This window comes from Lynx canadensis, chromosome C2 (assembly GCF_007474595.2).
Source record: "Lynx canadensis isolate LIC74 chromosome C2, mLynCan4.pri.v2, whole genome shotgun sequence".
NCBI lineage: Eukaryota > Metazoa > Chordata > Mammalia > Carnivora > Felidae > Lynx > Lynx canadensis.
This window is the reverse complement of record NC_044311.2, coordinates 90,586,789-90,598,618: the sequence shown is the minus strand read 5'-3', so window position 1 is coordinate 90,598,618 and position 11,830 is coordinate 90,586,789. Positions and strand designations below refer to the sequence as shown.

The 11,830-nt window shown below is 36.1% G+C and overlaps 1 protein-coding gene across 1 annotated transcript in view; it reads left to right on the top strand.

Annotated features, from left to right (window-relative positions):
* The window catches only part of SLC49A4 (solute carrier family 49 member 4), an 86,037-nt gene that overhangs the window by 28,813 nt on the left and 45,394 nt on the right, over positions 1–11,830 (top strand). Inside the window, exon 4 of the mRNA XM_030330541.1 lies at positions 2,600–2,729. Within this exon, the coding sequence (XP_030186401.1) occupies positions 2,600–2,729 (130 nt within the window). The remainder of the gene's footprint in view (positions 1–2,599; positions 2,730–11,830) is intronic.

Genomic DNA, 11,830 nt, shown 5'->3' with positions numbered 1-11,830 from the left:
TTTGAAAGGATATCCATCAACAAAGTGAAAAGACAGCTTGCTTTGGGAATGGGAGAAAATAGTAGCAAATCATATATCTGATAAAGGACTTATATCCAGAATATATAGAGAACTCTTAAAACTCAACAATAAAAAGACAACCCAATTAGTAAATGGGCAAAGGACTCAAAACTTCTCCATAGAAAAAATATATATGGCCAACAAGCCCATAAAAGATGCTTGTCATTAGTCATTAGGGAAATACAAATCAAAACCATAATGAGATACACTTCACATCCAGCAGGATGCTATAATCAATAAAATAGGATGGGGCACTGGCTGGCTCAGGTGGTAGAGCATGTGACTCTTGATCTCGAGGTTGTGAGTTCAAGCCCCACACTGCGTGGGGAGGTTTACTTAAAATCTATTTTAAAAAGTGGGAAATAAATGTTGGTAAAAAAGTAGAAAAATTGGAACCTTCATATATTGCTAGTAGCAGAATAAAATGGTACAATCACATTGGAAACAGTTTGGGCAGTTCTTCGAAGTGTTAAATATGTATTATCATATGATCTAACAATTGCATCTCTAGGTATATACCCAAGTGAAGTAAAAATATATCCATGCAAAAACTTATACACAAATGTTCATAGTAGCATCATTCATAATAGCCAAAAAGTGGAAACAATCCAAATGTCTATTAACTAACTGAATAAAAAATGTACTTCATCTGTTCAATGGAATATTATCTGGCAATGAACAAGAATAAAAGTACTGATACATGCTCCAACATACTTGAACCTTGAAAACATTATGCTAAGTAAAAAACGCTGGTTACAAAGACCACACATATGGTATGATTCCATTTATATGAGATGTCCATTATACTCAAATCCATAGAAACTGGAAGGTAAACGAGTGATTGCCTAGGGCTGGGAGATTTGGGAATGGGGAATGGATACAGAGTTTCTTTGGGGGATGATGAAAAGGTTCTAAAATTGATTGTGGTGATGGTTACACAATTCTGTGAATATACTAAAAAATGTATCTCTGGGGGCGCCTGGGTGGCTCAGTTGGTTGAGCGGCTGACTTCAGCTCAGGTCATGATCTCGCGGTCCATGAGTTCGAGCCCCGCATCGGGCTCTGTGCTGACAGCTCAGAGCCTGGAGCCTGCTTCAGATTCTGTGTCTCCCTCTCTCTGACCCTCCCCCGTTCATGCTCTGTCTCTCTCTGTCTCAAAAATAAATAAACGTTAAAAAGTGTATCTCTGAAGCTCTTTGCAAAAAATGCCAACAGAAAGATGGGTCAAAAATGTCAATAGAATGTGAACAAGGCAATCCCAGAAGAAGAAATACTAATGGCCAATAAGTGTGTAGAAGATGCTCATTCGTTGTTGTTAATTAAAAGATCTGCAAATTAAAACAATTCATTATCTTCTTATTGCTCCTCAGTCTAACAGAGAACAAAGACATCTTCTATGGTTAAATGCCTTATAGGAATATTGTACCTTTTGCTCAGAATATAATAGCCCTAGAATCATAAGTATCCAACTGAAAAGACTCTAGAAATCACTTAGTCCAGTCCCTTTATTGACCACAAAGAATAAAGAATTCATCCAAATTACGTTAATTAATGGTACAGACAGGTCTCTATTCCAAGTTTCTTAACTTTTCTATTTGAGTCTTGCTTTTCTACTAAATTGGACATAACAGAAGTTGGGATTTACATGTGCCAAAACTCTGGTGGGAATGATCAGGACTCCAAGGAACTTTTCCTTGTTAATAGTGCCAAACTAACATTGTTTGGATGTTCGTTTTACTTCTAATCGCTTAATATTCTATATTAGTGAGTCTTTTTATTCGTTAAGTTTTGCTCTCTTATTTTTGGATGCTTTCCTGTTTTGTTCCAATTCCCCATACAGCCTATAAACTCAGTCTTTCCTAAACTGTGCTTCAGAATATCCAGTCATTGATCAAATAAACCAATTAAACTGATTGGATGGTCCATCAGTTAGGCATCTGACTTTGGCTCAGGTCATGACCTCACAGTTAGTGAGTTCTAGCCCTGCATCAGGCTCTACAGTGACAGTGTGGAGCCTGCCTGGGATTTTCTCTCTCTGTCCCACCCCCACTTGTTCTTTCTCTCTCTCTCTCTTTCTCTCTCTCTCTCTCTCTCTCTCAAAAATAAAGAACCTTAAAAAAAACAAAAAACAAAACCCTTCTCCTAGCCTGTTCCTACAATTTCTGTATCATATACTTTCTTTCTGATTACAGTACTTATTAATCAACCTAGATCTGTTTCAAAGGCTTATAGTACAGTACTGTTGATTTTTTATGTTTTCTCCATAGAATAATATTTGTTTACTGTCTCAATCTTTTCATCTATATGGTATACCGTTGTATGACTTCTTACCTGACTTTTCACGGGCTAAAATTTATATCTTTACATATCTATTTTTTTTCCACAAGACTGAACTATCTTGGCTAGATACTGTATTTTGCTTATCTTTTTATGCATAGAGCTTAGTTGATGATTTGTTAGATAAGTAAATACTTGAAACATTGAACTTTTTATGTTATCTGGTTAACATTTTATTCTTTTTTTTCTTCCCTACCCCCAGAATTTGGAGTTGTCTGCTTACTATTTTCTGCAACACTAGCTTATTTCCCACCCCGGCCTCCACTTCCTCCCAGTGTTGCTGCAGCTAGCCAGCGACTGAGTTATCGGCGGAGCTTTTGTAGATTATTAAGGTAAATATACTTTAAGTCACTGAGTGGTTTTGATCAGTACCTTCAAGATAATTTCACATTTAGTTAAGGTCATTTTGCAAATTGATTGCAAATAATTGATAAAATACTGATTAAAACCTCTGTAAGTTTTGCCTTTTCTACATGCCACCAATGCTATTATTACTTAATCTTTTAAAAAATCAAACTTTTATTGAAATAATTTTCTTTTATAAGGAAATATCACATAATAGTATCTGTGGAATCATGGATTTTATGTGTTTATTATATTTTCATAATATTTAAGTTTTTTGTTCATTATGTATTTCTTAGTTCACATTAAAATAAACAAGTACTAGTCAGTACAAAGTGAATAAAATATATAAGGTTTATTTACAGCTCCCTAAAATTAATCATCTCATGCCGGGATCATACTTTTAAAACTTACTATTTTATTTTATTGATATAACTTAACTGTAATTTTATTAAACTCTACCCTTGAATGTTCAATTGCCCAGTACTAAATTTAATTCTTTGAATATAGACTATCACTGGTGATTATGATTTGCAGTTGGGCTGCTAGAACTTATCTTTTGAATTTTTTTCTCAGTTTGTTGTGATGAGTTTTTATTGATTCATCAGCAACTCTCTGGTTGGTTCTTTCTCTTCTTTTTTTTCTGCCTCCTACCAGTGGTAAGTTCCTTGTGGCCAAGAACTATCTTTATAGCCACTTTAGTAATATTGTCCAGTAGGAATGTAATGTGAGCCACATATGTAATTTTAAATTTTCTAATAGCCTCATTAAAAAAAGTAAAAGAAACCAGTAAAATTAATTTTAATAGCATATTTTATTTAACCCAGTATATCAGAAGTATTATTTTAATATGTAATAAATATTCAAAATTTTTGAGATTTTTTATGTTCTTTTATTCGAACCAAAGTTTTGAAATCTAGTTGTATACTTTTACACTTAAAGCATATCACAATTCAGATGCTAGATTTTCATTAGAAATAGTCTGCATTGAAATTTCATTACATTTAATTTCATTAAAAATTGAAAGAAGTTGAAAAAGTTTTCATCGAGCAGTCTCGCACGTTGCACTACTTATCTAAAGTTCAAAGTAACTTTGCAATATTTCAAATTTTGAATCAACACATCGTTGATATTTGAAAAATCTTATATTCTACAAGCAATTGTTGGGGCTTTAATGGAAGATCTTTTACTTCCATAAAATAGATATAAAATTTTTTTTCTTTATCATTTTTAACAAAATTATCATAGCTAACATAACAATTTCTTTTACCATCTCTCCATCTAAAAATGATTTTCTTTTTGGAGGAGCCAAGATGGCGGAACAGCATGGAAGTTTTTTTAGCATCTCGCGTCCATGAAAGACAGCCAGATCAACACTAAAAATGGTTTTCTTTTTGTGCAGGAACCCAAACCATTTTATAACTGGCCAAAGTTATAAGTCCGATCTGTTTTAAAAAACTGTTTTTTAATGTTTGTTGGACATGTAATTCCGGTTTTGGACAACTAATTTTTTTTATTCCTTTTTGACTAATGAAAAGGAGCTTCCTATAAAATATACTCTGTATCTGTTGAACACGTCCCTTATTATTATCCACTTAATGGTCTTTAAATTTTTTTACACAGCATTCATTTTGCTCTGCTGCAACAGATTGCAGTTCCCATTCATTGTGAAATTTACAACATACTTTCTTCTACTTTCTTATTTTTTTTCATAAGATATTCAAATAAAGTACAATGTTACCTCTATGTGGAACAAAAATACTGAGAACTGAGTCAGTTCACCGACACCAAGATCAGTGGTAGGTTGTAATACTAGAAACAACACATGCTACACCCACACGTTACAATAAAATCTTACCCGGTGCAGTTAAAGTGAAATGTAGTCCTACCAAAACAAAAATAAAGTTGTGATTAATGGGAAAGTACTTTTCACTGCTCCTGTTTTTTAAGTTTGGTTTAGGTTAATTACAATGAAATAAAATGAAAAATTCAGTTCCTCAGTTGCACTAGCCACATTTCATGTGTTCAATAGCCACATGTGGCTAGTGGCTACCAAGTTAGACAACATAGCCATGCAACATTGTTTTTCAAACTTTGGTTCACAGCCAACTAATTTAGTAGGTTGACCACCTTAAAAAAAAAAAAAAAAAGAAAAGAAAAAGTAGAATGAAATTAGAATGGAAATATTATTGTATCACCTGTATAAGAATACATATTTTTTGTGAGACTTTTGTTTCAGAATCTATGTCTGTGTATGTGGGTAGATCACAAAATAATATATTTCTTGCTTTGGAGTACAGAAAAAAGCTTTTAAAAACCGCAACTCCTGGCACCAAAGTGGCTCAGTTAGTTAGGCACCCGACTCTTGATTTTGGCTCAAGTCATCATATCCTCGTTTGTGGGGTCGAGCCCCATGTCATGCCCTGTGCTGACAGTGCAGAGCCTGCTTGGGATTCTCTCTCTCCCTCCCCGTCCCCCACTCATGTGTTCTCTCTCTCTCTTCTCTCTCTCTCTCAAGATAAATAAATAAACTTAAAAAAAGAAGAAGCCATATCTCTACAGGGGGGCCTGTTTGGCTCAGTCAGTAAAGCATCTAACTCGATCTCAGGGTTGTGAGTTCAAGCCCCACACTGGGCGTGGAGCCTACTTTAACAACAACAACAACAACAACAACAACCACAAAACACATGTCTACAGCACTTAGTATATTGCCTTACATGTAAGAGGCAAATTAAATATTAGTGAAATTGAATGGTGATCAGTGGCACATATTTGTAAAATAACAGTTTAAAATGATAGTTATTTTAAGTTTATTTATTTTGAGAAAGAGCATGAGCAGGGGAGGGCAGAGAGAGAGTGAGAGTGAGAATCCCAAGCAAGCTCTGCAATGTCAGTGCAGAGCCCGATATGGGGCTCGAACCCACAAACTGCAAGACCATGACCTGAGCAGAAACCAAGAGCCGGACGCCCAACCGACTGAGCCACCCAGGCACTCCTAAAATGATGGGGTTTTTAAATGCTATTTAAGTTTTTCTCCATACAACACCAGAGATTAGATAGCAATTAATAAGGCTGGAGAGGTAGCTTAGGCTATCTTATGCCATACTAATAATTTGGATTAGTCTATAGAAAATGAGGGGTCACTGAAGGATTTTAAGCTAAGGAGTTAGGTAAAAAATTATTCTGACAAGGAAAAACAACCTAAAATTATCACTCTGGCCAAAGTATATACCCTGGATTTGCTTCTAATTACTCTACCATTGAGATCTTTATTCTCTGTTTGAACTATAAAGGATAAGATCTTTCCTCTCTGTAAAAAACCCTTTTCACCAATACCTAACATTCCTTTGTTTCTTCCATTATGTGTCTGTTTATTCTGCAGGATTGCCTGCTTCTCCCTTTAGGCTCTCTAGGGTACTTCTTTGGACCTGCCATGCCCCATTCCCCTAGCCTATCAATGTAATTTTCTCTGGCCTTTCAAAGGACACTTGAAGTCATTACTTTCTGGATTAATCAGAATAACTAACTAGATTCTAATTCCCTTGTCTGGGGAAACAACAAAATCACTGGTTATGCTCCAAAGTTTTCACCGCTGTTATTTATTTATTATCCACATGATTCCCATGTCTTACTATGTGTTTAACCTGTGTAACCTGAGTGAGCCTTCCTCTCCCTTTATACATTACTTTAATGTTTGATGATAGTGGTTGTTGTCTTTGCCTTTTAGACTTCAAGAGTGGAGAGCTGAGTTGATGTGTTTCTTCAGGGCACAGGAACGCATTTATTCATTCATTTATTCATTTGTTCATTTATTTATATTTCCCACTCCCATTTCCCTCCCCCTACCCAGGCTACCTCTCAAATGCATTTAATCTTTACTTTTCGTTTATTTAATTAATTTTATTTTTTAATACGTGTTTTGTAGCATCTGTGTTTAATTTATCCAAATGATGGCATATTATGTATCTCAGTCTGAGTTTTTTTCACTAAATGATATATGTTTTTTTTAAATAACTTTTCATTTTTGGAAGTTATAGTAATATACAAAGGTAGAATAGTATAACCCCCATATGTCCATAACCCAATGGGAACAGTCACTGATTTATACCCAATATTGTTTCATCTGTAATCCACCCACTCCTCCACTTCTTGTATTATGAAGCAAATCCAAGATGACCAATCAGCCATAAACATTTCAATATGTGTAATATATGTTAGAAAGGTGGGGACTCTTTTAACACTAGTTTGCTAATATCAGATCAATGCTTAAATTTCCAACTGTCTCATAAGTGTTTTTTTAACAATTTGAGTCAGAATCCGAATTTGGTTCATGCATTGCACTTGGTTCAAATGCCTTATAACCTATAGGTTTCCTTTCTTTTTTTTATTTTTATTTTTTTTTAATTTTTTTTTCAACGTTTATTTATTTTTGGGACAGAGAGAGACAGAGCATGAACGGGGGAGAGGCAGAGAGAGAGGGAGACACAGAATCGGAAACAGGCTCCAGGCTCTGAGCCATCAGCCCAGAGCCTGATGCGGGGCTCGAACTCACGGACCGCGAGATCGTGACCTGGCTGAAGTCGGACGCTTAACCGACTGCGCCACCCAGGCGCCCCTATAGGTTTCCTTTCTATCTCACTTTTTTCCTTGTAATTCATTTATAGAAGAGCCAGCTCTTTTGTCCCCAAGGTCTGGATTTTGTTGATTGCCTCCTTGTGATAGAGTTTGCCATGTTCCTCTGTCCTTTGTATTTTCTATAAATTGTTAGAGCTATGTTATGATTTGGAGTTTTATTTGGTTTTACACGACTACTTCACAGGTGATGCTACTTTTTTCCATCAGGAGGCACATGATGTCTGGATAGCTCTCATTTTGTGATATTAGCACTCCATTTTCTTTTCTTTTTTTTTTTTTTTTAATTTTTTTAATGTTTATTTTCAAGAGAGAGAGAGAGAGACAACATAAGCAGAGGAGGGGCAGAGAGAGAGGAAGACACAGGATCTGAAGCAGGCTCCAGGCTCTGAGCTGTCAGCACAGAGCCCGATGAAGGGCTTGAACTCATGACCCGTGAGATCATGACCTGAGCCAAAGTCAGATGCTTAACCAACTGAGCCACCCAGGTGCCCCAGCACTCCATTTTCAAGATGCATCCCTATTGCTGTGTTTTTTGTGGTGTTTTTTTTTTTGTACTCTGTAGTATGAAACCTTCACATTTTATGTGCCCCCTCTGGCTGTGTGTCCAGATTGCCTCCAATTCATTGTCACCACAAATACTGCAATGACATTCTAATATGAGTCACCATGGACCTGAGAATTTCCTTGGAAAATAGATTCCATGGGAGGATGGTGGGGTTGTAAGATATTTTAAGCTTGATTTGCCAAGTATTGCCAGATTTTCCTAAAAAATGCCTCCCCTTATCCATACCTCGATCAGCAGTGCCCATTTCCCTGCATGCCTACCAAACTTGGTATGATTTATCTTCCTAATTTTTGCCAGTCTAATAGATATGAACTAATATATCTTTTGTTTAATTTGCATTAATAAGTTAGAGACTCTCATGATGTGATAGCTTGCCTTATGGGTTTCATCTACTATAAATTCCTCTTCATAGCTTCTCTCCATTTCCTAATGGTAATTGTTTTCCTGTCTTTTTCTTAACGATTTACATATTCTAGGTATAAGCTCCTTGTATATTAAAAAATTCCAAGTATCTATTCCCATTCTTTCATCTGCCTACAAATTTTATTGATGGACTCCTTAATTATCAGCTTTCTGGTTTTATCTTTTACATTTAGGTATTCAACCCACCTAGAATCTACCTTAGTATGTGATGTTATCTAATGATGCAGGAGTTTGGGGTTTTTTTTTCCCATAGAAGAAACTAGCACTACTTACTGAACAATTGTTAGCAGTTTGTTAGCCCTCTATTCTCCTCCATTGTGCTAGTTCTTGAGCTATTCCCATACTACTTTTATTATGGCCCTGCAGCTTGTCTTTTTTTTTTTTTTAATGTTTATTTATTTTTGAGAGAGAGACTGAGTGCGAGTGGGGGAGGGGCAGAGAGAGAGGGAGGCACAGAATCTGTGAAGCAGGCTCACGGAGCCTGATGCGGGGCTCAAACCCATGAACCGTGAGATCATGACCTGTGCCGAAGTCAGATGCTTAACCAACTGAGCCACCCAGGCACCCTAGTTTATCTTGGTAGGATAAGGGCTTCCTTTTTCATATTTTTTAGAAGATAAGTTAGCTTTCCAAGGACTTTTTTTCTTCCATATAAACTTTAGAGCATGTTTCTTAAGTTTCTAAAAAAATTCAACTGGAACTTTAATAATGATTCATTAAATTTATAGATTAATTTGGGATCAGTTGACAGTATGGATGATCTCTCCATCTATTTAGATCATTTTCTATGCCCTTAAAGGTTGCTTCCTCCTCCCCTCCCCCACCCCCCCCCCCAGAGATTTTGGACTTTCCTAGCTATTGTTAATAGTATGTAATTTTTATTACATTTTTTAAATTAAGCTTTTTATTTTTGAGATACTTACAGATTCACATGCAGTTGTAGGAAATAATACAGAAAGATAATGTGGGCTCTTTACCCAGTTTCCCCCAATGATAATATCTTACAAAACTGTTGATAGTCAAGATACAGAACATTTCCATCACCACAAGGATTCCTTTTTTTTGTCCTTTTGTAGCCATATCTACTTCTTAACCCCTGGCAAACACTGATCTCTTCTCCATTACTATAATGTCAGTTCAAGAATGTTATATAAATGGAATAATATAGTACATACATTTTGCGATTGGTTTAAAAAATAGAAAGAGATGCAAACCAGGAAACAGACTCTTAACTGTAGGGAACAAATTGAGGGTTACTAGAGGGGGGTGGGGGGGGAATGGGTTAAATGGGTGATGGGCATTAAGGAGGATACTTGTGGTGAGCACTGGGTATTGTATGTAAGTGATGAATCACTAAATCCTACACCTGAAACTAATATTGTATGTTAACTAACTAGAATTAAAAAAAAAACAACAACATAATTCTCTAGAGAGTCATCCAGGGTGTTTTGTGTATGAGTAGTTACTCCTCTTTATTACTGAGTAGTATTCCATGGTGTTGATGTTCACAGTTTGTGTAACTGTTGACCTGTCAAAGGACATCTGGGTTGATTTTAGTGTTTTTGTTTGGTTGGTGTTCTTGGATATGATACATAAACATTTGTATATAGGTTTTTGCTGTGAACATAGGTTTTCATTTCTCTGGGGTAAATGCCTAGGAGTGTAATTGCTGGATTGTATGGTAGTTGCATATTTAGTTTTTTTAAAGCCCTGCCAGTCTATTTTCCAGAGTAGTTGTGCCATTTTTCTTTACCACAAGCAGTATACAAGTCATCTAGTTTTTGGGCATCTTCACCAGACTTTGGTGTTATCACTATGTTTTTGTTTTAACCATTTTGATAGGAATGTAGAAGTACAGTCTCTGCAGAGGGCACTTGGCATTATTGATTAAAGTTACAAATACACATACTCTTTTGACATGGTAGTTGCACTTCTAGAAGTCAATTCTCCAACTGTACTAGTGCAGACATGAAACGACTGTAAGAGCAAAGGAAAAAATTTAATATATATATAATATATAATAAAAATGTATATCTCTCTCAGTGGGAGCTGGTGAAATAAATTATATACCAACATAATGGAGTACTACCCAGCTCTAAGAAAGAGTAAGGAAGCTCTGTCTGTATTGACTGTGGAAGAGTTCTAAGACTTATTAAGTTAAAAAAGTAAAATTCAGGGGCACCTGGACAGCTCAGTCCGTTGGGCTCTCAATAGTACATCTCTCAATAATAAATAGACGTTAAAAAATAAAAAATAAAGTAAAACTCAGCAAATGGTTGTAACATACTATCATTTATGTAAAAAGATTGGGGAAAGAATATATATATAATTGTGAATATATGTTAATATGTACATATATAAAATAACATGTAATACTATATATTTATATACTAATGTATATACACACATATGTATATACATAGTCTTATATATTTTGAGATGTTTCTGAGAAATTGCCCAAGAAAGCAAGAACATTGGTAATTGTGGGAAGAGGGGAATGGGGTAAGAGGGACATGTTTTCCCCATATTTTTATACCTTTCTGGTTTTGAGCCATTTGCATTGTATTGCTTATTAAAATCTTTGATTAATACAAACTTAAAAAAATTTTTTTTAATGTTTATTTATTTTTGAGAGAAAGAGACAGAGTATGAGCTCGGGAGGGGCAGAGAGAGAGGGAGACATAGAATCCGAAGCAGGCTCCAGGCTCTGAGCTGTCAGCACAGAGCCCGATGCTGGGCTTGAACTCAACAAACCGCGAGATCATGACCTGAGCTAAAGTCAGACACTTAACTGACTAAGCCACCCAGACGCCCCAACAAACTTTAATATCAATAAAGCAAAAGTGAAAACTGCTCTCTGAAAATAATAAAACTAGCAAGTTATGTATTTTTAATCTTTGGTTTTTATTCCCTCCACTCTGTTTATATAGAGAAATAGTAATTTAACCTATACCTACTCATTGTATGAAATAATGTTGATAACTCATCTGTATAATAAACTTTGACAATTTTAATATGAACAAAAAAGTTTTTTTTTTAATTTTTTTTTTTTAAATTTTTTTTTCAACGTTTATTTATTTTTGGGACAGAGAGAGACAGAGCATGAACGGGCGAGGGGCAGAGAGAGAGGGAGACACAGAATCGGAAACAGGCTCCAGGCTCTGAGCCATCAGCCCAGAGCCCGACGCGGGGCTCGAACTCCCGGACCGCGAGATCGTGACCTGGCTGAAGTCGGACGCTTAACCGACTGCGCCACCCAGGCGCCCCTAATTTTTTTTAACGTTTATTTATTACTGAGAGACAGAGACAGAGCATGAGCAGCAGAGGGGTGGAGAAAGAGGGAGACACAGAATCTGAAGCAGGCTCCAGGCTGAGCTGTCAGCACATAGCCCAATGCGGGGCTGGAACTCACAAACCAGGAGATCCTGACCTGAGCCGAAGTCAGACGCCTAACCAATTGTGCCACCC